The sequence below is a fragment of the Dermacentor variabilis genome, chromosome 2 (assembly GCF_050947875.1).
Source record: "Dermacentor variabilis isolate Ectoservices chromosome 2, ASM5094787v1, whole genome shotgun sequence".
In the NCBI taxonomy this organism is placed as follows: Eukaryota; Metazoa; Arthropoda; class Arachnida; order Ixodida; family Ixodidae; genus Dermacentor; species Dermacentor variabilis.
The window spans coordinates 23,817,089-23,845,024 of record NC_134569.1 but is presented as its reverse complement, the minus strand read 5'-3'; the positions used below and the strand labels follow the sequence as shown (position 1 = coordinate 23,845,024).

At 50.1% G+C, this 27,936-nt stretch overlaps 1 protein-coding gene and 1 non-coding gene across 9 annotated transcripts in view; one reads left to right on the top strand and one right to left on the bottom strand.

Moving 5' to 3' along the window:
• Nucleotides 1–27,936, top strand: part of LOC142571514 (AT-rich interactive domain-containing protein 3C-like) — a 253,855-nt gene that overhangs the window by 155,001 nt on the left and 70,918 nt on the right. For all 8 annotated transcript variants that reach the window (XM_075679937.1, XM_075679934.1, XM_075679935.1 and 5 more), the window contains one exon: nucleotides 6,556–6,628. In XM_075679937.1, coding sequence (XP_075536052.1) covers nucleotides 6,556–6,628 — 73 coding nt within the window. The remainder of the gene's footprint in view (nucleotides 1–6,555; nucleotides 6,629–27,936) is intronic.
• LOC142573507 (U2 spliceosomal RNA) lies at nucleotides 27,301–27,484 on the bottom strand. The gene has a single exon (XR_012826345.1). It is a non-coding gene; the product is annotated as a U2 spliceosomal RNA (small nuclear RNA).

The window sequence follows — 27,936 nt, the reverse complement described above, 5'->3', positions numbered from 1 at the left end:
GCGCGTTGCTTCGTCGTTCGAATGTTCGTGCTTGCCCCATTTCTCGTGTCATGTCACTCTTTGCAAACCCGCATAGCGAAGTAGTATCGACAATTGTGGACTTCGCAGTGCCTGGAGTTTTTCTCGATGTCGTCTATTTCTGAGGCATACTGTAAAAAGTAGTGCCGGTTTGAAATCCGGGTCGTATGTTATATGTGTAGTAACAACGAAAGTGAACAGTTGCACGTACCATGTGCGAAATTGTTGATGCTTGCTACAGAGGCCTAGACAAGCTTGTGACGCCGGAGTTAACAATACACCGCGTGCGGCTCAAGTATACAGTCTGACTTGTCCAGTGTGCCTGCAATGTGTATGCAGCAATATGTCGAAAATTTTCAGCAGACATTTCGGTGTTGATACTTATACGGGACCCAGCGCTGAGGCCACATATTGCTTGTAGTACGCATGTTGTGCGTAAAATACACACATGAAAACAATCTCGCTTCCAAGCATTTGTGGGCATTTACGCAGTTAAGTGATGACCTCAGCGTAAAATAAACTTCCCATCAACGACAGACCTCTCTTTCCTGTTGCAATGCGAATACCCCATGACCAGCTCTAGCTGTCCCATGTCTGTCCCCTGCACTTACTCGCACACATTCATTCTCCTTCCTGTGTTTTTCTTCCCTTACCCACTCTGACTCGAGCATGCTACGCGGCATGCCTAGCATGTTCCTCGAGATGGGAAGGGTAAAAAATGATACGCACAATTCACGACACAGACAAACAACATGCAGAAAACACCACAACATGCAAAGCAATTAAGGTATCTCGTCAAGACCACTGTCTTCTAGAAAGGTTCGTTGGCGGGACGCACTAGGCGGCGCCATATATTTCCTGGACCAAGTACGTGTCATAGCTTAAGGCATTATAGTATATGACGCACGTTCAGAGCAGATGAAGTGGGCTGTGTCATATCCCGGGCGTTCCACGCATGTCGCAGTAGCGACCCCATCTGCTTTACTTCAAGTACGAGGTATTTTGCATTGGAGACATTTAGTCGAGTGGAACATGGGCATGTCTGCCTTGCATTCCCGTGCGGTTAAAGAGGCACTGAAGGCAAATAATAACTCACGCTTAAGTGACAGATCAGTGTTCCAGAGTAGGGCGTCAATATAATCGCGAACAGAGCCTTAGTAATTGAGAAATTGAGGTAAATGCGAGACACGATTAGAGAGACCCGTGGGACATTCATCATCATGGGGAAGTACTTCCCGATGACGAAGGCACTCCTCATTTAAATTCTATCACCAATACTGAACCACTCGTTATAGAAACATCACTATATTGCATTATAAGGCGAAATAAAATGCTACTTGTCCAATTTTGTTTCATTTTTAGAAAGAACAACTCATTGATATTACCCTTGACAACGACACGGGCGGTCGAAAGGTTTCATTCTCAACTTTTCCCCGCCGCGCACGCTTTCGCGTTTCAGTAGTTTCGTTATCGCGTAGTGCTGCGCTGGTATTGCAGGTTCACGAAACTCGCAGGAACTCCAAGTAACAGACAATTCCACTTCCATGCAATGTCGCGGGATCCCCGAACGGTTCCCGCCACTTGACCAAAAGGCAGCTACAGCAGCGAATCCATCACTCTGTCTTGGCTCGGTTTCTCCATGGCCGCGCGTTTGCGTTTTCTGCAAAAACCGTACCGCCGTCTGTCGGGCGCCGTTTTACTTACCGACGGCAGCAAACGGCGGTGATGGCGTATGCAACGTCACCTTTCCCCGGTTGTGTGGCGGGAGGCTTGAATTGCGGTAAAGGTATTCGGACCCTGAAGGGCCCCTCACCAGGCTCCATAGCAAATTTTGGTTATGCGCTGGAAGTTGTTACGTGTACTCTAGTTCTGTCGCAATAAGTTTTCAAATCGGCTCATTAATAGCCGAAATAGAAATATTTCAGTGCCGCGAACCGGTGATTTCAGCAGGTGGGCTCCACTGCCAAGCGAGACACTCTCTCCACTTGCCCCTTCTAGCCTCCGCAAGCGGAATTCCTTCCCTGCGTTCTCCCATACCGGACCTCTGTGATCGCGTGACGCATACGTCAGAGGCCCCTCCTTAATTTTTTTTTTCTCCTCGCTTTTTACAGTGTGCACTTCCGCTGACGGTGTCGCGCGCGAGCTGTTGTGATTGTCTCGTTTCGCGCAGCGCGCAGTCTTGCGCGATGTGCACGAGAACACCTGACTAGCAGTGCTACACGAATACTGAGGCAGACACAAGCGGATCACAGAGCATGATCCTGCGCTGGAAAACGGTAGAAAACGACATAGTGTCTGCGCGCGCGACTGCACGACGAGGGAAAAAGCAGACAAAACGGAAGCACATCTCTCTTGCTGCGGTGCGAAGTAAAAAAAAAAATGCAGACATTCAGTTTGCGTGTTTTATTATTTCTCTAAGCTTTAATTCGTCTATTCAAGCAACATATTGCACAACTAACAGATGTTGCCTTGAATAATTCTCGAAGACACGGGTCACCACGAGCGACGTCACAGTGCAAACACGTGTACGTAGGCGCACTAGCACGCATACGTCATCCTCCGGCCTGGATCGCGACGGCCGCGAGGAGAAGGGAAAACGGCGTTCGGTTTTAAATTTCAGGTCTTTCCGCGGCGCGTTTGCAGACACGATCGTTATCGCGCATTGTATGCTCTGCGCTTGTCAGCTCAAAATGGCCAGACCTAGTGAGGGGCCTTTCAAGATGCAATTTTCGCGTAAACTAAGTCTTGACACAAAAGAAGCGTTGCGAGGTTTCTGGAATGTGATTTAAGCAGTCCACGTCAATTGAACATTTGCTTTGAGTGTCCCTTTAACGGCACCGTGCATCCGTTGGAGGTTGTTCGCGCCGCGGCATTAGTCGCTGCAGATGGAGTGGACAATCTTTTTGATCGAAATCTGCTGTGGTTCGAAAGGTAGATTGCACCGTGCTGTTCAGATGAAACAGCACGGTGCAATTCTTACATTATTTGTGCGTTTTCGCTCAGAACGTTCTTTCTCTTTTAAATTTCATGTGCACGTACATGTATATCTTACAGTGAACCTTCTTGATTGCATGTTGTACCAAGATAATGGTGTTCATCCCTCTAGTGGTGTCGTAACGGCGGTGACAAAAAGTGACATATTGGGCAACTCCCATAGCATTGTCTTGGTGCCCTTCAATCATATGAAAACATCACCAAAAATCACCACTAAAGCAAATGACAGACTTCCATCCTTTGAGCTAACGCGTCCTTGGCCCATGAACTGCCTATGCATCTCGCGCAACGAAGGTACTTCCGAGTTTTGAGTTTGAGTTGGTGTCAATGAGACATTTTAGTCGAGTGTTGCGTGGTGTGGTTTGTGTACCTGTACCTGTGTTGTGGTGTTGTGGTTTGTGTACTACGTACCTGTGTTGTGAACTGTGCATCATCATCATCATCATCATCAGTAGCAGCAGCAGCCTATTTTATGTCCACTGCAGGACGAAGGCGTCTCCCTCCGATCTCCATTTACCCCTGTCCTGCGCCAACCGATGCCAACTAGCACCCGCGAATTTCGCAATTTCATCGCTCCACGTTCAAATTAGGAAATTCGCGGGCGCTGCGGCCCCCTGCGCTCTAATCCATCCATCCATCCATCCATCCATCCATCCATCCATCCATCCATCCATCCATCCGTCCGTCCGTCCGTCCGTCCGTCCGTCCGTCCGTCCGTCCGTCCGTCCGTCCGTCCGTCCGTCCGTCCGTCCGTCCGTCCGTCCGTCCGTCCGTCCGTCCGTCCGTCCGTCCGTCCGTCCGTCCGTCCGTCCGTCCGTCCGTCCGTCCGTCCGTCCGTCCGTCCGTCCGTCCGTCCGTCCGTCCGTCCGTCCGTCCGTCCGTCCGTCCGTCCGTCCGTCCGTCCGTCCGTCCGTCCGTCCGTCCGTCCGTCCGTCCGTCCGTCCGTCCGTCCGTCCGTCCGTCCGTCCGTCCGTCCGTCCGTCCGTCCGTCCGTCCGTCCGTCCGTCCGTCCGTCCGTCCGTCCGTCCATCCATCCATCCATCCATCCATCCATCCATCCATCCATCCATCCATCCATCCATCCATCCATCCATCCATCCATCCATCCATCCATCCATCCATCCATCCATCCATCCATCCATCCATCCATCCATCCATCCATCCATCCATCCATCCATCCATCCATCCATCCATCCATCCATCCATCCATCCATCCATCCATCCATCCATCCATCCATCCATCCATCCATCCATCCATCCATCCATCCATCCATCCATCCATCCATCCATCCATCCATCCATCCATCCATCCATCCATCCATCCATCCATCCATCCATCCATCCATCCATCCATCCATCCATCCATCCATCCATCCATCCATCCATCCATCCATCCATCCATCCATCCATCCATCCATCCATCCATCCATCCATCCATCCATCCATCCATCCATCCATCCATCCATCCATCCATCCATCCATCCATCCATCCATCCATCCATCCATCCATCCATCCATCCATCCATCCATCCATCCATCCATCCATCCATCCATCCATCCATCCATCCATCCATCCATCCATCCATCCATCCATCCATCCATCCATCCATCCATCCATCCATCCATCCATCCATCCATCCATCCATCCATCCATCCATCCATCCATCCATCCATCCATCCATCCATCCATCCATCCATCCATCCATCCATCCATCCATCCATCCATCCATCCATCCATCCATCCATCCATCCATCCATCCATCCATCCATCCATCCATCCATCCATCCATCCATCCATCCATCCATCCATCCATCCATCCATCCATCCATCCATCCATCCATCCATCCATCCATCCATCCATCCATCCATCCATCCATCCATCCATCCATCCATCCATCCATCCATCCATCCATCCATCCATCCATCCATCCATCCATCCATCCATCCATCCATCCATCCATCCATCCATCCATCCATCCATCCATCCATCCATCCATCCATCCATCCATCCATCCATCCATCCCTCCCTCCCTCCCTCCCTCCCTCCCTCCCTCCCTCCCTTAGTCTTCTGCCGTCCTCGACTGCGTTTCCCTTTTCTTGGTACCAAATCTGTAACCCTAATGGTCCAACAGTTATCTAACCGGCCCATTACATGACCTGCTTAGCGCCATTTTTCTCATAAAGTAAAAGTCACTTAGAATAACGGCTACAGCTGTTTGCTCTCTGATCCAAACCTCTCTCTTTCTGTCTCCTAAAGTTCTGCCTAGAATTCTTGGTTCCATCGCTCTTTGCGCAGTCCTTAACTTGTTCTCAAGCTTCCTTGTCAGTCTCCAAGTTTCTGCCCCATATGTCAACACCGGTAAAATGCACTGATTGTACACGTTCCTTTTCAATGATAATGGTAAGCTTCAAATCAGGAGCCGACAATGTCAGCCGTATGTGTTCCAACCTATTTTTATTCTGTGAATTTCCTTCTCATGATCAGAGTACCCTGTGATTAATTGACCTAGGTTAATGTACTCCTTCACAGACTCTAGAGGCTGACTGGCGATCCTGAGCTCTTGTTCCCTTGCCCAGCCATTGATCATTATCTTCTTCTTCTGCATATTAATCTGCAACCTCACTCTTGCATTCTCTCTGTTAAGGTCATCAATCATTTGTTGTAATTTGTCTCCAGTGTTGCTGAACAGGACATCATTATTTCATTTTTCGTCATACCCATCCGGTGTACATCCTGCAGGCAAACCTTTCCGGGATTCACTAGCGAGCCCCCCCCCCCCCCCCTCCCACCCCTCACTCTCTCTCTCTCTCTAGAGAAACGTCATGACTATCGGGGAGAACGATGGTAAAATTTACCCTTTTTGAATTCCGCTCGCAAAACGTGGTTCTTGAACGTCAGCGTGACGTCAGCGTGCATTTGAGCAATCCTTGACGTGTTTGGGTGTTTGTCGTGTTTAAAAAAGATTGTTAAAGTGTGCCCACATCCCATCAGACGTGGTAAAAATCTATGACGTTAGGAGGAGCATGTGCGCGAACTACAGTGTGACGTCACCGCCCATCTTCGGCTGTCGCGGATTTTTCTTTCTTTCTTTCCTTTTCACTTTATTTTATTTTGTGCTCAATGCGGTTTCTTAGGCCTCCAGTAACGGTAAGGCTGACCTTATTGGCATTCCAGATTTGTAAGTTTACGATCAAGCAGTCGCTGTGTCATTTTGAACTGAGCAAACACAGGTGCCTGCACTTTCTTGCCAGTGGCGGCGCAGTTTCGATTAATGATTATATAGATGTGCTATTCGATCTTTTAATGCGTGGTTTACTTGCGACACCACGGCCAAATGTATAATCGCCAATTATCGCTTTAGAAGTGAATATGACAATTCAACTTTGCCTTCGACATTGCTTCGTGACTGCGAATATCGTAATCGCTGGGGCTTAGGATTTGTGGTCCTTTCCGTTGAAATTGTGTCGCCATGCTACGGGCGACGAGTTCTTGCTGTTTGCGTGTGGAAAAAAATAATAGCTTCGTATATGTTTCTTTGCAGCTGTACGAGCTAAGCGATGACCCCAAAAGGAAAGAGTTCCTGGATGACCTCTTCGGCTTTATGCAGAAACGAGGTAATTTTCTTAGTGGCTGCCTTGTGAAACACCAGCTGATCTGTTATGCGTTTTCATTGGGCCTTTTCGTACGTGTCAAGCTCGTCAATGTACTGTAAGGAACCGTTAACCTTATTTAACGGTGGATCCAATGTATTGAGTTTTCCTACTGTCTTGATACGTTGCTGCCAATAACGTAGTTCCAGGTTAGCACCCTGTTCGACGGTGCGTCTTCAAACTGACTCGGTTGCTGCCCAGTCCTTAACCGTCAAAGAAGAATTTCAACGGTTTCGTTTAGGTTGTAGTGGCGCTCGTTGAAGCCGGCGTGGTCGCCAGTTTAATCAATTAAGATGTTCGTATTCGTGCTTTGTCGCTGACGTCACTAGATTTCATTTAGATCGTTGGAGGTCAGGTAACGGAGAAGTACAGTCACCTGGCCCCGTGGACACACCTGGTACTTGAACCTGGCTCCCTTTTCAGCCACGAATCGGCATCGTGCGCCCTTTCGCTGTCTGTGAGACAGCACAGAGCTAACTGGGACTGTTCCAGGCGTCGCGCTTTTCATCCATGACGCCGTTGAAAGCGTGTGCAATCGACAACAGCGCTGACGGCGGGGTCTGCATTAGGATTAGTCGCCTGGCGACCGGCCAGCAAAACGCGGCCCGCCGACTCTCTCCCTTTCAATAGGCTCTGCCAGGGCGTTCTCCAATAAAGACCTCAAGTGAAAGGGGCGCGCTGCCAGTGGCGACAAAATAAATTTGTGCGTGTCCCTTCCGAAAGGGACCCGAGCGTTCCTTGGAGGAAAGGTGCAGCCACGCCGCGAAAGCCAAAGCCGCCCGACTCGCGTAGGTTTGGAAAGAACGCGTTCCCGTATACGGCCGAGCAGTATAGATTCCAGCGAAGGAGTATTGCAAATATATACGCGAGTCGGGGCACACCCAACGCTTTCTTGTATTCCTCGTGTTTATCGCGCGGAAGAGATTACTTTAATCTTCTTCTGACAGGCGTTATGGCCGCGCGTGCTCGGAGCTCTTGGCCAGCGGCCAGGAGGTGGCGACTTGGAAGGCAAAGAAATAATAACACGCGGGATTCGCGCGCGGAGATGTGAAAATGCGCCGTGTCTCCGAGTCGCACGCACACTCGCTGCCGAGAAATGGAATGGGCGTTGGCTGCCAAATGGACAATTGTTTCGCGCGCGTTATACGCCGAGGTGAGCTGACGATGAGCGACCGCTTCCAATCGCTCCCTCTTCGGGGTACAGCTAGCGATCTGCGATGCGATTGCGTGATCGCTGGAGACTCTCGGTCGCTTACACTACGTCAGTAGCATGGTAATTACTACGCTCGATGCTCGTTGATTCTGCGAAATGATAATCCATGAAAGCTCGCGCCCTCTGCTGTTGCAGTGGAAAACAATGTCATGTGAATTCGCCAGAATGGTATACTGAACAAGCAGACATACTTCCTTTTACTCACGGCATCCAGGGAAAGTGAGATATTTGCCGTGTTTGGATGATGAAGAGTGGGGCGAAAGAATTGTAAGATTATAAGGGGATGATGTGCCTCGCCCATTCTGTTGATTTGTTTTCCATTACACGTCCCGGCTTTTACCTGGCACGTCCCCTGACATGTGCGTTGCGCAAGAATCTTGGCGCAGGTGCGCTTGAAAGTTGCATATGTCACTGCTTTATGGAAGAAGTTTGGCCTTGTCAAATGGGCAGGCAAATGTTGCTCTTTGTCTCTTCGTCGTCTTTATTATGCTTCCCGTTTAGAACATGCTTTACGTAGTGGTTCAAAGAATACCGTCTGTGGGCACGTAAGGTAAGGTGAGGAGGGCCTAATTCCTTCTATATCTTGGACTTTCTAACTTGTTACCGAAACGTCGATGTAAGTTGTGTGCACAGTCAACGAGTAATGTGGGCTGCGCCAATTTTTGAGCATGGACATAAGCAAAACCCCGTTAATACGTATCCGCATAATAAATAATTCCGGTTTAAATGTGGTCGCGATGAATCCCCAGCCTTTTCGCAATTTAGCCTAATGTTGTAGCTGACCGCTTAAGTCGTAGTCGCTCACCGTTTAAGCCGTAGTCGCTTACCCCATGCCAAACGGTTAGTGCGCAGTATTTACGTCGTTTTTCGCCGCGTAAATGTGTGGTGAAATGTCGAGCGTGCGGACCATAGATAGTGTAATTGCGGCACACGGACCTTTCCCGGACTTCAGCCGCCACCGATAGTGACGTCGAAATATGGTAGCCATAGCGTGTTTGCTGCTCCCGTGGCTTCTGTCGCTTCCATGTCGTTCACGACGACGACGACCACGACCTGGAAGTGTATGGTGGTCCTACCGTATCCGACGCGGCGCGTGCGTTGACCGCCATGAGGGCGTTCGAAGAGAGGTGGGGCCTGATGGAGAAACTGGCTCACGGTCTTGCTGAGGATGCCGCCGTCGCTGCAAGGCCGCTATGGCGGCAAGTGAAAACCATATATATATATATTTTTCTTTTTTTCTTTTTGCTGCCTGCTCGCAAATAAAACTTGTTTGCGTGTGTGTTTTAGTGATAATTAAGACGTTTCTATTTTTTTGCCGGTTAGATTATAGCCGCTCGTCTGTCATTGTCGGTTAATTATTACATCGTTTTGTGCATGCCTGCTCCCGCCAACTACGCACTGACGAGGCTTTACTGTTAGTTTCCCGTTGCGCCGTTGTCTTTAGTATAGTTCATAACCACCAGTTATGTTAGGCCCCATATGTTGGCTATGGTTCAGCTAGCTGTATCTATAGGATCTGTTTTTCACACTGATCACCCAGCACTTGTTGTTTATCGAATCCTCCTTTCTTTGTATTTCTACGCTGTTTTATGCGTTTATCCGTTTTTATGCGGCATTAAGATGAGCCGTGTTATTGGCACAGTCCTTGCCTAAAATTTCGAAGTCACTTCGCGAGCGACAGGACTTGTCCTGCATGGCGCATGCAGCCTCCTCTGTTGAACTTATTTATCGAAATTCGTAGAAATGTAGAGTAACAGTGCTTCTTACTAGCTACGTTCACATGAGCCCTATGTAGCTGGGCTGAAATTCGGTCGTTTAGATCATGTAAACGGAAAGTACTTTCTTGAGCTTCCGAGGCGCTCCACAAGAGCTCCGCGACGGTGCTCGACGACAGGTTCCCTCACCAGCAGAGTGACTCCGAAACAACTGGCAAAAGCTTTGCGGGCGCACTTTGTCTGCATGGGCAAAGATTAAAGCTGATGCCCAAAACCCGCTGCCTTAGCGCTAAGTTTCTCCCGAATGTGCGATGCTGATATTTAACAACTGGTACTCGCTGGTTTGAATTTTCGGTACTCGTTGTCCTTTCTTCCAAGTGAAGCTGTTCACTTGCTATCTTGCTGCACCTCGTTTTCTCGCAGTGCTTGCGCAGTAATTTAGGTTTTATTATATTTTTAGATTGCGTCTTCAGTATCCCAGGGCGGAGTCATAGGCGACACTGTAGGACGAAGTTATACTTCTCTTGCTCAGGGGCATTTGCGTCAAACTTCTCCTAGCAATAGGCTGAGTGCGAAATGCGCACCGCATTTGGTTCAGTGTGCGTATTTTACGACTGTCGGCTACGCCTGTCCCCGCCCAAGCGGAAGGCTTAACGAGAATCGTGCCAACTATGCCGAAGCGTTGTTGGCCGCTTCTGCGAATAATTTCGTGAATGGTGACACCTGATTGTGTCTCTCCAAGTCCCGTGACTCGCGGGGCTTTGTGTGCGCGCCCTATTCTTACGCTTAGCGCTGTTCTCTTATGCCAGATAACGCGTATGGAATCCGTCCCGGCCCAACAAACGCACTAATCCGAATCTCCGTTGAAGTGGAACCTCCGCCGACTGCCGAGCGCTCCCGCATTTGCGTTCCACCGTCGGCAAACAATTAACCTATAACCGACAGGCGTGAAGCGCATTTTAATCAGCCAAAGCGTGCGCGTGTAAGGAAGCAGTCACGCGCCCTCTTTTCCTCGCGTCTTTATTACGCCGCCCTGAGCATTCTCTGCAGCGCAACCCGGCCTCTTCCTTGTCGTACGTACTTCTGCTCCCGTGTGAGAGCGCGGACCGCGGCAGCCGCCACCTAGCGCCGTCGCCACCAGCTTTGCGGCTCGGTACAGAACAATAAGCGTGCAACGCGGAAGCGACCAGACTCTCCGTTCCCTTTTGTGCGCCCGTGACGCCGAAGAAGTCTCAATTCGTTTCGTCGCTAGACGCTTCGATGATATGCAATCGCGTTTCGCTGTCTCGACTCCTCCCCCAACGGCCGTTGCCACCTCCGTACACCTGTGGAAATACCGCGAATTAAGATGCGCGCAGATTGCCGAGGTCTCCGCGACGGCCGGCGACGCACTTAGCATTGAAAACGAGACGGCGACGCCTGGCCGAGAAGGCCATTTGCGAGACGCCGTCTGTCCGGCCTGTCGTGCTTACTGGCTGTCGACGACAGAAGCGGGAGCCACGTTAGGCTTAACTCGGCCGCTACCCGTCATAGTTTTACCGCTTCGGAGGTTTGTTTCGCCCTCGGCCTTTGGTGGCAATTTTTCAGTCTTTAACGCATCAATAAGCGACTCACGATCAGCGCTTGTTTTTCTCTTTGTAGGCGTTTATATCGTCGCAGATGACAACCAGAACAGTAGCACTGTCCCTGTCTGTGCAGCGCGCTTTTAATTGTACACTGTGTTGCAAATAATTCATTCGTTTGCAGCCCTTGCGGAAACCCTTGCATCTGTGTTGCGAGGCACCGGGGCGTTAATCTTACTGCCGCTGTGACGCGTCAAGCATTTGAAAGGGAAAAAAAAAAAAAAAATCCCCGTGCAGTCGGACGCGGAATTGACTGTGGAGTCGCCAACATCGTCCATAAGTGCTGAGTGGAGGGGGAAAAGGAACTCTTCGTGTGATCTCGAGTGCCGATAACAAAGCGGGAATGATTGCAGGCGAGCTATACTCGTTTTATACATATAATAGGGGAGCCGAAGATAAGACACGAGATATGCAGTCTGCGTCTGCGTCTGTGTGCGCTTTCCTTCCATATCGGTCGCCGGGGGGCTCTGATGAACCCGGAGGACAAAACAAAGGTTCTCGCTCCGCAGTGTCGCGTGAAGAAAGGACAGAGAAAAAAAAAAAAGAAACTCCCAGTTCATGGACTCTCGCGCTATTGTGCTCGCGTGGACATACATGCTGCCGCGCCATAGTTTACCCCCTCCTCGCACCTGTGACGATCTTGGCTTCTGGATTCTTTCTTCTCGGCTTCAGCGCTTCCTCGATAATATTTAGCGGCGGACCGGCTTTGTTGCGCGCAGCGAGGAGGGCGAAGCGCAATTGTTGCCCAAATATGCGCTGCCGATCGTTAAAGATGATTGTGGTTATTTTTAATCCACGCCGCGTCTTTCGCCGCTAGCCGTCCGCATATCGCTGCTGAAAAGCGAGCCGGCTTACAAAGAGCATACCTATTGGCCGAGCAAAATGTGACTTTCGTGAGGGCACAGTTGTCCGAACAACTTACAGCTGGCTCGCGCGGCGTCTCCGAAGCGGCTCATTAAACAGCCTCAGTTACGGCTGCCTAAGGGACTCCTCTATATAGTGTGTGTGTGTGTGCAGCGCACACGGGCAGGGACGGTGCTCACGCCGCGACTTTGCGTTCGTGTTTACAGACGGACGGAACTCTTAGCGTCGTGTGTTTCGCACCCTACGGATGTAACGGGCCCTGCGCGAAGCTGTCGTGCAATACTGGGCAAGCCAGAGCGCGTGTTGCGGGATTATCGATTCATCTAGCGGACAGCGTGAAGTGACATTGCAACGATGAACACGCTAGCAGATATTAATCGATATTGAACTAACAGTGTGAAATAAGGTGAGGACTAAGCTGTATATATATATGTATATGCACACAATTGACATTAGTTCTACTATCCGTCACCTTGTGGGCGACAACGGTTGACTTCGAATACAGCTTACAGTGGACGAACACGACAAACTTTGTGTGTCTGTCGTTGGCTTGGTGGAGCTTGGAAGCATGCAAAAACAAATGCGTTGTATGCAGCAGCCACCAAATGCAGAAGGCTCAACTTACGGGGAGGTTTAATTTTCAGCGCTTTCTCAAATATGCAAGCTGCGAAGTCGGCCCCGCGAACAGTTTGTCGCGTGCCGCTGCTGATGCTTTTGAGTTGATTATCCCATTTTTCTTTTATTCTGTTTATTAATTTATTGATCTTTAGCGGGGTGGGGGAGGCGAGTTTAGTAACAGTGCAGACATTACCCATGGAAAACATTGTGGTATAAAGGTTATAAACAGGGATGAGGTCCCTCAGAAAAGCTGGCCAACGTTGCGACAGGAGGACCTATCTTCGTCAAAGATCTTTTGACGAAGATAGGCCCTCCTATCAAAACGTTGGCCAGCCTTTCTGAGGCACATTATCCCTGCTTATAACCTTTATACCACAGTGTGCTGCTTCATTTGTCAGACCTATTCCTGATTTTGGATTTTCTTGAAAAACATGGTAATTCTTTGTGTATCCTCGCCTTGACGATTTTCTATATTAGCGTCAACAAATTAATGTTACCTGAACCGCTGTGCTCGCATAAATGCGACACTGCTGTCATAAATGAGAGTACGCAGAAGCTATTAGAATTGCTTAGCATATGGCTTAGGAAAGGAGCAGCGAACGTCTTTGTAGCTCTGTCAATGATGGCGACCACACCGTCAAAGATTTTGCACCCTGAAAAGTGAATAAGAGTGTAAATCGTTCTATAACACACCCCATTCAACTATTTTCGGGTGTAAGGGTGTGAGTTGTAGACCGGGTTATACCATTATTCAAGTTTATGGGCGTAAATGTAACGGTGTGAGTTATAGACTGATTTTACACCCATATTTATTTTTAAGGGCCTAATTTTTTTATAGTAGGTGTCGGTCGTCGTTCCGCAGTCCTTTAGAGATAGCCAAGCAACTGTCAGTGAGAGAGAAAATGAGGGATATGAAAGGAATGGAGGTGAACCAGACGCACTCCCACTTTGCTAATCTGCACGAGGGGATTAGGTGGAAAGATAGAAAGAAGGGAGGAAAAATGACAGCACTAGCTGCGCGCACACACTTGACGGTGAACCGAGTTTATGAACGGTCGAAGAGGCCGTTTGAGTGCAAATGTAATGTATAATGCTGCTATAGTTAAAAAAATCCAGATGTATTAATCGGCTCTTTGGATGAAATGTTGCGATCGTTACGTTCGTCCTCTGGTCACCCATGGTCATAGTAGTCATCCGGACCTGCCGCTTCACGAGATTTCGTGCGCGAAATTTATTTCGAAACTTCAGTTATAGGGCCGGAAACGCGCAGTATTCAGCTACTAGCAAATGAAAAGCCATTTGAAGTACATAACCATAGAAGGCGTACGGCGCGTGTCTCGTGCACCTGGCGGCTTCGCGGATGCGAGAGGGGTGCGCGCATGCAACAAAATCTGTACATCTGGGAGAGGAGGAGGTGGCCAATGAGATCGGAAGGTTGACCGTGTAGCGTCATGCGCACGTGTGCTCGTGACGTCGGTGGCCAAAGAAACTTCCCTGGAGGACCTCCCGCGCTTTTCTTTTACGAGGCCCGCTGACGTGCGAACGGTTCCCAATATTTTCCTTTCTCGAACGATTCACTGCCGAGGACGAACGTGGAAAAATGCTTGAAGTCGTTTTTCATGAGAAGCGTCGACACAACCCATATTTTATGTTGGCGCGATGCAAGCGCTCCGTGCTATTCTGGAATATCTAACCGGCCGGGTGGTAACTGAATGTACAGGGCGCGCGTTAAAGTGGCGGTGATTGCATCTAAGCGTGCGGGCTGAAGACTCCTCGCGGTCGTTCATATAACCGTGAAGGAGAGGTGTCTTTGAGCGTCTGAGCGCTTTGCCTTTGCGAAGTTATAGGTATTAATAAAATTCGAGAGCTGAGCAAAAAATTCCGCGGAGCTTCCTTGTCCTGTGCGTTAGGCAAAAAGTGTCCTGAAGCTTCGCAATTCTCGAAATTCTTGTTGACGCGCACATTCCCTTCTATAGCGTGGCGCCTCCTTCCCGAAACGAAAATTTCGGTGAATTGTACGGCCCGACACGGTTGCGTTGCTTTCATTTCGTTTTACTAGCTGAGGCGCGGTCGCATTCCTGAAATGTTTACGAATATAAACTTGTGTGCCTCAAAACATCTCAATAAACTATACAGACTGTCGCCCGCGCCGCTGCTTCGACTCGTGTTGTTTTTCGAAAGGTTGCCAGTATGCGTTCGAAAGACTGTGCCTTAAAACGTTCGGAATTCTTCAGCGTCTTGCCAAAAATTTGGTGATCGCGCGAAAATCTAAACACGACCTTTATGAGAAAGGGGCGAGTACACATCTATTCTGTTTTTTCTAACTTTATAGGAAAGGCCAATGAGTGTTGCTTATAGCGGTTGGGTTTCTGGCGCTTCGAAGTGAGACATCGCTTTTGGAATGTTTCACTTTCTCTCTCTGCGCGGTTCGCCTCTAAGCCAGAGAGAGCCGTTCGAAATTCCAAGCTGGGATCCTTCGTGTCTCGGTACAATGTTATCTCGGACCGTTGTTTGAGGCTGTTTTCCTAGAGAGAGAGAGAGAGAGAGAGAGAGAGAGAGAGAGAGAGAGAGCACGTCTTTATCTCTCTATATCTCAGAGTGTGTGTGTGTGTGTGTGTGTGTGTGTGTGTGTGTGTGTGTGTGTGTGTGTGTGTGTGTGTGTGTGTGTGTGTGTGTGTTTGTGTTCTCTGTTGGCAACGCGATAAACTTACTGGATGTTGTGGTAAGCCAAAGATCTTTCGCCTCTGCGTGCGCATGGTTTTAGCGATCTGCAAGTTTTGGACAGCCGGCATGTTTTGCAAAAACGTGTCACCGTATAACTTCAGTCACGCAGTTGGCTCAGTCGTGCTGCATGCAGGCACGACCGGCATATGATTGGTTGATTGATTGATTTGCTTCGTCACAGTACAGAGTAACAGGAGGCGGAGGGAAAAGCCGTTCAAATGACGGCTTGAGGGATCCTCCGCCCCCTTGGTGTTGGCATGTTTTGCGAACGCCATAAACTTCTCAACAGCCTTCCAGATCCATCGCTGAGTCTGAATGTCACCCTGGCCCGTGCTCGATCCCAACTTGTACGCATGTTGCGTTGCTATCACATCAATTCTGACCGACGCTGATTGCCACGACCTCTGCACGCCCGCACTGACGATATTCTTTGCTTAAAGCGAAACCGGCTCACTTATCCCCCTGCGAGGCGCTCCGCGACCGGCCGGAAGCAGCTCGCTGCTGCCTCGGACCCGCTTTCGGACATACGCGTTTTCGCCGATTTCGTTCTCTCGGCGCGAGGGCGATTATTTTTCCGCCGTTATTTTTCGATTTCCGGTGGACGGCTCCAGCCCTCGTGGCTCAGCCGCTTCCCGCTCTTCCTGCGCCGAGCATCTCGCCGGCTGGCCCGCCGCTGGCTGCGTCAACACTCCGATATAGATGCGAATTCGCTCAAAAAGAGAAGAACCCTGCGGTGCGCGCCTATGCGTGGCCGAGCTGGGTCCGCGCGTACGGCAGGGACGGCGTTTATTTTATACGCGTATACCCACGCAGCGGGCGCGTTTATACGCCGAATGGGGTCCGACTCGGCAGCAGCGCGTCCCGCTTATATCGGCCCCCTCCCCGTACATCTCTCGACAGAAGAGAAACACATCTCATCGCCCGCCGGTCTGCGTTTCGCTGCGCCGTGTCTTCTCCCGAGGCCGCGCCGCTGTGCTGGATGCGCGCATGCATGCGCGCGGCCAATGGAATGATTATTTTGGCAACTGGCCGCTCGCTCCCTCTGCTCACTCTTTACGTTTCCTTCGTTGGGGGAACGGATATGTGCCGAGATGGAAACGAGAATCGAGGGGACGGGCGATCCCGCGAGGAGAAGGCATAGCCGCCGAGTTGCTTGTTCTTTTTTTTTTTCTCAGTTCCTTTTCCGGCTCAAGTAACTGCTTCTCGTGCTCACTGCGAAAACTTCTGCGCGTCGGGCGCTTAGCATCGTGAAAGCAGCGAGAATTGATGAGGCGACCCTATAGCTCTCCAACGGTCCTGCGGTTATTTATGCGTCAAATCTCAAATACAAGCTCACGTTGTTAACAGTGCGACACGACCACTTCGTGTGTCGCGAGCGAGGCAAACTGCTGCTTCAGCCTCCGCCGGCTGTCACCGAGATGCGAAGGGGGATATGTAAAAATCCAAGTTCGATGTCAGGGTCATGTATTAAAACGAAAAATTATAATAATCATCATTCTCAGCATTCTACCTCCAACTAGCCCAAGTTGCAGCACTTCTAATCATCATTATTTCGCTATGGCAGCGATAGTCGGCCAGTGCAGTACTAGAGTCCTCTTCCTGGCCTGGAACGTGAGTCCATGACGTTTCCGCTTGGTAACCTAACAAGTTTGCCGAAAACCGCCCATAGAGCGATCTAGCCGAAGATTAGCTGTATACTCGCCACAACAGGGCCTGGAGTCTTGTTCTCCATTACGAATACGTGTACGTAATGGTACACGAGCTGTTGGTGTCAAACTGCCTAATGAGAGTTCCGTTTATGTACAAAGACTGCATGGGGAATTCTGTGCGGGAGATTACGCGAGATTCGGTGCACAACATTGCGTATCGGACTGAGCGCTCGCAGACGTAAGTCACGTCGGGCCTGTTTCTGTCTGGACCTCGAGTCGCTTGCGCTCGAGGCGGTGCTCGCCGCGCTTCGGAATTCCGGTAGCCGAGGCTGCGCCCCGATTCCTGTCGCGCTGCCGTTGCGCCCGCTCGGCCCGCGCTCCTGGGCTACTTGAATTGCGCGTCGCACGAGACGGCCCGCACCAGGGCGGAGGACGCGTTCGTCTTCGCCACGAAATGGATTAGCCGTGTTCGCCCCTTTGCGTGCGTTTTGCTTTGTGTCAGCGTCAGCGTGGACGTCCATTGGTAGACGCGATTCTTGATCGAGGGCTCGGTCATGCACGCCCGCAAGCCGCTTTCGTGGTGTGGCTGCCAGGCTCTGAACTGGGCGAGTCTATTATCGCTATCATGGCGTACAGGTTGCGGGGACCTCTCTCCTGTACCACTGTGTGTTCGAAGGGAAGCGATTTTCCTCAGAAACGTGAATTAGATAACAAAAGGATCTGTTCCTGGGGTAAAGAAATCGGAAATGGAACGTTAAAGGCCGCACCACATATGCGTAAAATGCATTGTGCTCGACTGGAAAGTTTTGGCATAACATGAATAATGTTCACGGCTTTCCTTCAGTCACACTGCAGGTTTGACGGCTACATTATCCTTTTCACGTCTACATTATCGTAGACAACACTATCGGTTTCGAGTTACTTTAGCCGTTCAGCTACATTTATTCTTGACACCCGATGTGCATCTGTCTGTATTTTTTATGTATACACTGATGACCAGAGTTGCCAGCCTGCTCGTCGCTTTCCCTTTCCTGTTAACTGTGTATATGTGTATATATGTTCAAAACCAATAATAATAATAATGACCAGAACTTAAGTTTATTGTTATGACTCTTTTTTTTTTCTTTTACACAACCTTCTCCGAACGAACCTCGACAACAACGAAGTGAAAGCTGCTGCTTCGTAGGTTACCCGCGATAAATAGAGCGCGGTCGGTGAGCGCACCGCCGAGATTCTTGGGAACGAGGAGTGTCCGACCGCGTACACGTGTCTATTCTCACCGTGCAGGTAACTGTCGGCCGCCTATAACTATATGCCCCGGTAGGGAGCGATCGGGGTTCTGTTTGCTTTCGTAATACGCTTCGCCTTGCCGCCTTGCTTCTGTGTTTCCTGCGTGATTCTACCTGCCAGGCTCATCATCGAAGAGTCTCCGTGGCGCTTCATCGGCCGCATTACATGCCGCTTAGTATGCAGGCCATTTCGTTCTTGCTCGCCGCTGGATGGGAAGGAGCTCGCGCGCTTGCTTTGAGTGAGCGTGTGCATGTGTCCTCGTATGTCGGCCTCGCGCGCAGTGCCTGCCGCAGCCTCGCTTCCTCTCTCTCTCTCTTAGTTCCGTCGTATCTCTTGAAAAACTCCAGCGTGACTTCGGCGTGTACGAAGCTGTGGCCGAAGCGTGGAATAAAACAATTGCATGCCCGCCCTTATGTATGCGCGATCGCATCCATTCCTTCCGTTGAGTTCTTTTTTTGTTTTATCATTTCTTAGCTCTTCATCTTCCCTTCGCCGTGGTCGCGCGCCAGCAGGCTTCTGCTTAAAACAAAAGAGGGAAGACGAACCCAAGAGCTTGTGCAAAAGGCCGAGTCGACAAGTGATACGCGGTAGTGTTCCTTCTCTCCTACTTTGCGTGACTCGGCGTCCTCCATTGTTTCTCTCGTTTTATGCAAATGACGCCAATCTGATATGATGGAACGTCGCGAGAGTGAGCTCGCGTCGCCGAAGCGCGCGCCCTCTTCCCCGGGCCCCTTCCGACCGCGACCCCCCTGACGTCCTCCCCCCTCCCCCCCCCCCTCTTCTGCGAGTCCTTAAAACCGTGATTGCCTGCCTCGCGATGCCTGCCGTCTCTCTCAGCGGGGGGGCCTGGTGTGGGGTGGGGAGCACGCCGCCTTGCGTCTCGTGCCGCGTATCTGCGTAGACGTATGTACACACGCGGCCGGACTCTAATCGAAACGTGCAGCGAGTCGTGTTCGGCGCGCGTGGCGCAAGTTTTACCACCGCCGCCGTGGCATCGCTGCGTAAACGCGCTCTGTCGCCGCGCGGCTGGTCTCGCGGATGCGACATTGTGCGTGCCAAGGTGCGTGCGCGGCTGCACTTGCGGGTGCGTGATCACTTTTCGTCTTTTTTCGGCTGTTTTCTTGCAGTGGCCGCACTCGCATTTGCGTGCGGAGCAGCGTTTGCCTTACATATCTTCTTTCGTCTTGTTATCCGCGTTCTGTCGTTAGCGGCTACTCGATTCTTTATCCCTTGAATTTTGCGTGCGACGAGTGCAGACGGAGCAATTTCCACAGACTTGCATTGAAGTAAAATCGGGAGGCGAAAGACTTCATTAAATGTTAAAAAAAGAAGGATATCTCGGCCACAAGTAGGGTCGGCTATACCATAATCATGCTTGTAGAAATCAACACAAGGAAATAACGAAAACACAAAAACACTCAGAAGTCTAATAAAATTGCAAAACACTAGGGTAATGGGCGCCTAGATCACAAATAAATATGAAAATAGACTTCAAGAATATCAGTACAATACGAATGTATTTTAAGTCATATGTTATTTATTTTTCTGTCTGATGGCGGGGGAAGTGTTCACAAGAGGAAACGCCAGTGCCCCTGTGTTTTACCAACGTTACCGCCTAGTTCACACTAGCGTTCCCCCGTTAATGAAACGGCAAGTTTGTTCTAAGTTTGCCCGGCACGTTTTACTGCGGATGTCTGTGCATCAAGGCGCTTTGCTCGATGCTAAGCCGACGCAATAAAAAAAAAAAAAAAAAAAGGAAGCCGCTGCATACACATAAGAGAAACGCCTGACACAACACCGTCTGCTTCGACTGTTCTGTGCTATACCTGTGGGCACTATGCTACTTATTTTATTCCGTTTTTCCAAGCCGTAATGGGAGTTCAACTCTACGGCCCGTTGTGAGGTTATTTAGGGAAGTAGAGGCCCACGTGACACCACTCACCCGCTTTGAACTGTGCTCCTCGGTGGCGGCGCGCTTTCTGTATGCGATTCCTGCCCTGTCTGCCCGCGTGCTCATGAAAATGCATGGTGGGGTCGCGCCGCGTTTTGCTACCAAAGCAAGGATAGAAAAAGAGAAGGCTGGAGCGGGAGCGAAACTAGTTTACGGCGTCGGCTGTCACGTTAGGCCTGACACTCGGGAGCCGCCGCGAGGGCGGGCGGGCTGACCAAGTTGACGAACTGGCCAGCAGGCGGCGCTTCAAACCGGCGCGGCGTCCGCCGGCGTAAGGTCCCCATTATAATGCGGGGACCTTAGGACGGCTTCTGCGTTTTGCTCGCCTCTGGAGCAGCGGCCAAGCAGGTCCATCGGTTCTCGTGTGGCGTCGCCGTTGCAGCATTCCGCAACAAGGCAGGAAGCCGAAGAGTCGCAGAGGTGGTGAATGGGTTAGCTGTTCGATGTCGTTAGTTTTGTACCCAGGGAGTCAGAGCGTGACACAATCAACACGAATATTAGTACTATAAAAATGAAATTGTCCGCCGTCGGACTTCTCCTGAGCACTCAGTGTCATCATCAGCGCGTGTTGCAAAGACTGAACGAGCTTAGCTCCAGCCCCTTCTGCAGAAGCAACAAAAATGTGGTTTATTAGGCGTGATGAGATGAGCGTGACTGCTGATGCATACATGCCTATGAGCCAAGATGCTCTACTGTCAAGAATAACATAAAATTATTAAAGCCATGTTTTAATTTTTTTTGTCATATTTTCTGCCAGCACTGTTAGACGGTAAGCTCGCGCACGCAGGCAGCGTCGCTATATGATGATGACGATCATAACAATGATGTTTGTTGCCATTCCCCCTTCGAAACGGAGAGGAGACAAATAGTATCCTAGCCTGCTTGATTTAATCAGGTTTTACTACATCTATCGCTACCTAGCCTTTTGCCTGCCGAATCTCGATGTTTCGTATTTAAAACCTATTACTATACTTCGTCATTACGAACACTTGAAATGACTCCGCTTCTATGAATCTCTTCGCTACGTTTCTTTCACCAATGCTCTAATCGTCTCTTGCATATCTCGACTGCTGACCAGTTAAGTCATACACAAGAGCAGCCAACACCGTCTATCGGTGGAATAGTCTTTTGCTTAAACGTTCAAATGTTAGTGCAGAAAAATGAGGCCGTAGAAATTAAGGAAGATCGGCCACTCAAGCTCTAGATGCTTCAATGCTGCCGCCCGTTCCGTGAGTCGCGAATATATATATATATATATATTTGTTGGTCGACGGTTGATACGAAGGACCAACTCGTCAAAAGGCACCGATAAAGGGAAGCTTTAAAACTTGCGGAACAACAGACGTTCATACTTGGGAGATGATTGGCGAGCTATAAGTGCAGTGTTCAAGTACCATGCACGCAAATCTGCTCCGTGAAACCGTCGTTGCGCTCGCGTGTTTTTTGATGAGGCAACAATGAAAACATGTCCATTCGCCCGCTCGTCCCGATCGAAGAAAATGATGCGTACACACGCACCAATAATCAAAGTAGCGTTAAGTGTCTCGGCTCCTGCGGCAACTGCAGATGCTCGACATCTCACCCTGCTTTGGCTGTATTTGCTCTCGAAAGCGGGCAGTTGAGGCTGAAGATGCTGAGAAGGGCCGGACAGAAGCGAAATGTACTGGTCAACTGAAAGCGTTCGTTAGTAAACAAGAATTTCGGGGAAATAGCTGGCAGTTCGTGCGTGATGCAAAGCTGCACGCTTTTATATAAAGTTATTTTACTTCATTTTCTTATGTTTTGCGACAAATACCCCGGAATGAGAAAATAAATACGATTTCGCTTAATCAACTTAAATCGGGAGAACCAGTCCTATTACAAGGGCGCTACACTGCACACACAAGTAAGCGGTTCGAAACAACGAAGCATTTTTTCCCGCCGGGAACGATTGCTGCGGTGAAGTAGCACCCACCTACGTGGGAGACGCGCGAGCCTATGTATGCAACGAGCGCTTGTGAGTCGGTCTCCTGCTCAATTTATTTCGTGCAGAATGCGTTCGCGGAAATGATGCCTGTAGGAATACGTATTGCGCATGCGTGCGACTGTAGCGGATAGCTTTCGGCGTTCTGCTTTTATCGATGCACGCTTTGTCGGCAGGTGCTGATGGTCACCGACTGTCTCGTATCCCACTCTCAAGAAATGAACGACTCAGCTCACTGTGGAGGTTGAGGGAAGCATCGCCATCATTTCTACTTTTCCTCTCGCATCGCCCTCCTTTCTTCTTTATGAGACTTGTTGGCTCTGCTTCTGCCTTTCGTATATCGTCGACAATTCTTTTCTGTCTCGTACTTTCAGGGCGGGCGGCTTACCTTTTTTTCGAAATTGCGAAATGTCGCCGGCGCAGAGCGAGAAAGGGCGAGGCGGGGAAGCTAGGGGAGGATACACAGGTATACCGAGTGCACATCTCACATTGCTAGCTGTTTAATGGCAGCATCGCTTTGACATAAGCCTCCTGTGCCGGCTTTTTGCGCATATCGCGATTGTCTCTCCTTCTCGCTCCCCTCCACGCGTTTTCCTCGCCCACTAAGCGCGTTCCGGCCGTCGCTCGCTTTTTCTCGGAAATGAACGCGAAAGGCAAAAGAAATAAGGAGAGTAGGAGGCGGTGCGGTTTTGATCGGCGCCGCTGCGCGCCGGAGAAGCACCGCACGCAGCTCGCGATGCAGCGACGCGCAGCGTGTGATGATTCACTGGCGTAAGTACGCGGGCGTATATGTACTACGCGCGTATACGCCACAAGATGGCCGCTCGCCGCGTTCGAGCTGACGGAGGCGTCGCATAAACTACGGCTTGTCATTATTGCCCGCCCGGAGCCCTGCTCTCCTGCACCGCCTTCAGCTGGCCCGATTGCCTTCGTGGCCTCAGTGGCGCTTTCTTATTCCCGCATCGTTGGATTCTTCTCTTATTGTGAAAGCGCTGTGCTTCCATTCGTAACCGACTGCTCCCCCCCCACGACACTGATCGTGGGTGGCCAGGGCTCGCGGCATCGTCATCTCGGGCTTCGTTTGCGCATGCGTCTGCTCGCCGTCGTCGCCAAGTTAATACAGCGCTACGTATACGGGCGTGGGATCCTTTTAGGCGGACTGCTGTACTTCACCGTTCTGTCGCTCTTGGCTTCACTGTCACGACCAAGGAAGGCGTCAGTGCAATGTTAGCGTAGTGCATTTCCCGTTCACTCGTGGGACATGCGCGTCCGTGTGCAACAACGGTCCGAGAGTGCTGCAGTGCCGCTGTTGCCATCATGGCGTGGGAGTAGGATAGTGCGTCAACAGGTGGTTGCAACCACTCCCTCGTTGCAACGCAGCATTGTCGGCGATATACTTCGATTACAACCGCCACCCACCTTACATACATACCCTCTGGTCCTCGCTGTTGCCTGTAGGTATTCTGGACTGTTGTAAGGCAGCATATCCTTTTCTTTTTAAATAGATTTCTTGGGGTGTTAGACTGCTTACCAGCAACGAAATAGCATTTACATACTTATGCTTCTTTTTTCAAATATTTCACCTGTCGAGGTCACTAGTCTTGCACTATATGTAGGAATACATTTCTGTTCCGTAGAAATTGCTCTTGTGTTTCCAGTGTCCCGTTAGTGTCATGTGATCCGTGAACTAAAGCAGGATGTCCTGCACTCCGGCTACTATTGCTTAGAGCAACAAAACGAAATAGTTTTGCAGCTGTAATAGCAAATTCCGCGTGACCTGTCATCCGCTGACGGAATCTGTTTGCAGTGATCCGATGCTGGCTCATCAGACAGCGTTAGTATAACGTTTCGGCCATTTACGTGTGTTCGGTCAAAGCGGCCACAGCTCCGCTGCACGCTTGTGCTTGAAATGGCTTATATGAGAGAGTTTCTCATCGCCAGCGCATGGTTAACGCCAAGTGCTGTGGCGCCATCTGGTAGATGAAAAACATAGCTCTTTGGCAACACAGCAGTCTTTCGTAAAGGCTAGCCGCGTCAGAGTAGACTGCATATCCCACACAGAGCAACACATCTGTGATACAATGTCTTGGAAGTGAGACAGCGAAAGTCCATTTCTACCATTTAGTTTTGCAAAAACGATAAAAGAAAATTGGGATCGAAGTGGGTGCCCTGGGCGTAGCCGCGTGGTCACACCAGATCCAAAATTCTGAGTGCTTGTCGCGAAAGCCCCCGATTGCATGTGCACTTCGCGACCGCTATTTTCTACCGTGCACAATAAATTATACCGACTAGAAAGCGATCACATCCTTCCTCGTGCTGACTCGTTCACTAAAAGTGCGCAGTTCTCGATGTACTGCGTTAACTTATTTCATTCTGTTTGCAGGCCCTTATTTCACCTTGGGAATAAGTACAGGTGGAACACTGCGCTGCGAGGTAATACTCTAAACAAGGACGTGAAGAACTAAGACACTAGACTCACATGTCATTTCTTCCCGTCCTTGTCCATAGTATTACCTCGCTGAGTAGTATATCACCATATCAGAGAACCACTACAACACATCATCGAATAGGTACAGCCACGCATAAGGCGAATGGAATCCCGTTTCCAAACTCCAGTGAGGAGTTTGAGCTGCAAGAGCGCTTTAAATTTCTTTTTTTACTGTGCATGCTTGTGGTACAAATTTCACAACAGTCCCTTGTACTTCTTTTCGTTTCTCTCAGAGAGATTCGTGGCCTTCCGTAGCGTGTTTTTGCGGGACGTGTTCCTCTTAAACATATCGTACGCATGCACAGTGCAACGCTGGTTCTACCCCATCAGCCTGGGGCTATTTCCTTAATGCCTTCGTAGGTCTACTGGCATATATTTTTTTTGCAGGTATTGTAAGTTTAAGAACACTTAGAGTAAGAATGCTATGTACTGGATCTCGCCTGCCCTTCCTCCGCGCTTATCCCCTAAGGGCCAGCCATTCAGTCGTTTGCGAAAGGTTGGACGCACACATTGCTGGGTGGAGTGTTCACGCAGGACGTGAATTCGGCTCCCCATCTTCGTTGTTTGCGTAGCTGCGAAGAAAGATGGGTGTTCTCTTCCTCTATGACCGGACACCGGAGGCCAACGGTAGAACAACTAGCTGCAAGGACGCTGGCGGAGCGCTGATTTTACGTAGCTCTTTACGGCTCACTGCAGGTATGAACGGGTTTCTACGCCTAGGCAACCAAGCCCCCGGCGTCGGGTGCGCGACCCGAGCTCCACTTTAGCGCCTTGTTGAACAGCTCCATTTCGATGCTCCTCCCGTGGATACTACACCGTTGGCGTTTATGACCACACGTACGGCAACCCATTCCTGCCCAACCTAGTCAGCATCTTTGGAGGCGAGGCAAGCCGCGGGTAAACAATGCGCGCCTGGCACACGTGTGTCCGGAGAATAAACTACTGCGTTCATAGAAAGTCGCTGAACGATACTTTGCACCCATGTGCAGAACGCTTTAGGGTATGTCACATTTTCCTAGACAATTGATGAGGACTGTTCAGACGAAAAATAAATCAGACTATCTTTTCTGTGTGTGGCTGCTACAGTATCAGCAGTCGCGCACCGCAGAATCGTCACGCCACAGTCGAACACAGAATCGAAGGTTGAAAATACCCATGTGTTGGCTCACTTTACGGAGACCGAAGCTCCGATCGTGCCTTGATTGCATGAACCGTGCAGCTGCGGTTCCTCATCTGCTGTTGTTAGTAGGACGGAACAGTCATGAACCGCGAACTTAAGCAGATGCGGGCTGCATCAAGTCGGCAACATCCTGCAGCCATGCATGCCTTGTGAGTGGAACTGTTCGGTTACGTTAACCGTGACCTCCAAGATTGTAACATCGCACTGGTGCGATCTCGGAGGTCATGCGTTAACGCACGTTCGTTTGAGTTGCTATCCATTTACCACTTTCTTCCCCAGGTTTATTTCGTAGCCTCGAACGGACAGATTTATTCCCTCTTTGTGCACACGATTCTTCTGCGGAAATATATTTCGTCTGCCAAAAGAGTTCCGGCCAATAATTTCCAGGATTTACATCGTAGCGCGCATGATTTCTTTTATTCCCTTAAACCCATTCCTCAGTGTAGGGCAGCAAGCCGGACATGCGTCTTGTTGGCCCCCTTACCTTTCCTTCCTTCTTTTCCTCCTCCTCCTCAACGTAGCATCACTCCGACACCACTCCCAAAAGCTCCGCGGAATTCACCGCGGAATTCAGTTTCCGCGGAATTCACCGCATCTGACAACAACACTCTCCCTCTGGGCGAATTCATGCATTACTGCGGCCGGCTTGTTCTTGGCCACCGTTGTTGCTGCAACTCGTGGGCCGCCCCCATCCCGAGCGAATCTATTTCCGAGAAGAGCACGTGCCGGGAAGCATATTTTATCAGCGTTGACCGTTGAGCGCCGTTCGCGGGGCGAGTTGCTTGGAGCTTGAATCGGGCTCTCGTTATGTGCTCACCCTCCTCGCGAGATATTCTTCTGCTTTTCTTTGTCGCTTCGTGGCGTCTGCGTGGTTGCCTTTCGTGCGTTGATTTACGCATAGCACGCCCTCCGTGGTTCACCGTAAGCGCCTCCTGGCCGATCGTGGTGAACTCTAGCACGGATGCCGATAATCGTCGATAGAGAGGGATGGAGGGATGCAGAAGTCTTCAAATGAAAAAATAAAGCAAACATAAAGCAAAAAAGTCAAAGAAAATGGAAGTACTGAAGAGCCAACGTGTTATACCCCTGACAAACGGGCAAACTTAAATGCACTTTGATCGAGTGCACTTGGCCGCTAGTGTAATTAGCAGGCTCTCAGACGGGAACATTTAGTGACATTTACTGCAGAGCGCACTCGTCGGCGAGGGTGTTCCACGAACACACTTTGCGGAGGCGAAGTGTGTAGCCTCGTTAGCTTGAGTAAATAATAAGTAATATTGAAAACAGCGTCAGCAGTATTTTTTTACAGTGAAGCTGTTTATGGCTAGGGTTCCATGCGTTTTTCTTCTGCGTGTGCAAAAACTGTGGGCCGATCCTAGAGATGGTGTAATACCGGGCCGACCCGCGGCGGAGGTGGAGCAGGCTTCAAGCAATCGGCCAACTTGCGAAGATAAGTTTCATATATTTGGTCCAAATGGCCCCCGTATCAGATATCAAACTGATAAGAACAGATACTATACACTTTGACCCGCGTCGGCAGTGTCTACGTTTGCACCGCCGTCTCTTTGTCGGCATTCCAAGCGCTTGCGTATCTACTTTCCTTCCACCCTCCCGTGGTGGCGGTCACGTCGAAACTTCACGTCTAGTTTCCTCCGGCTCCTCAGGGCGGCGGTCCCGCTGTCCACCCGAATGTATATAAAAATCTCGGTAAATGAGTTCGTAGCGTTGTTCTAAAATTCTGTGACACCTCTGTGTAGTCTGCGATACAGCTTCGCTGGTCATCCACCTCCACAGAGGGGAATGGCTTATGATTTTTAACAACATTTTTCTTAATTCTCGACGTTAAAAGGTATTAAAATGTGGCGCACTGCAAAAAAAAAAAGTGAAGGAAAAGAAAAACTAAACTACGGGCTGTTTACGGCCGCGCTGGGTAATGGTCGCGCAGTTGTTTGTCGCATAGCTTCCTGCAATATACTAGAGAACTCTGGCGCTGCA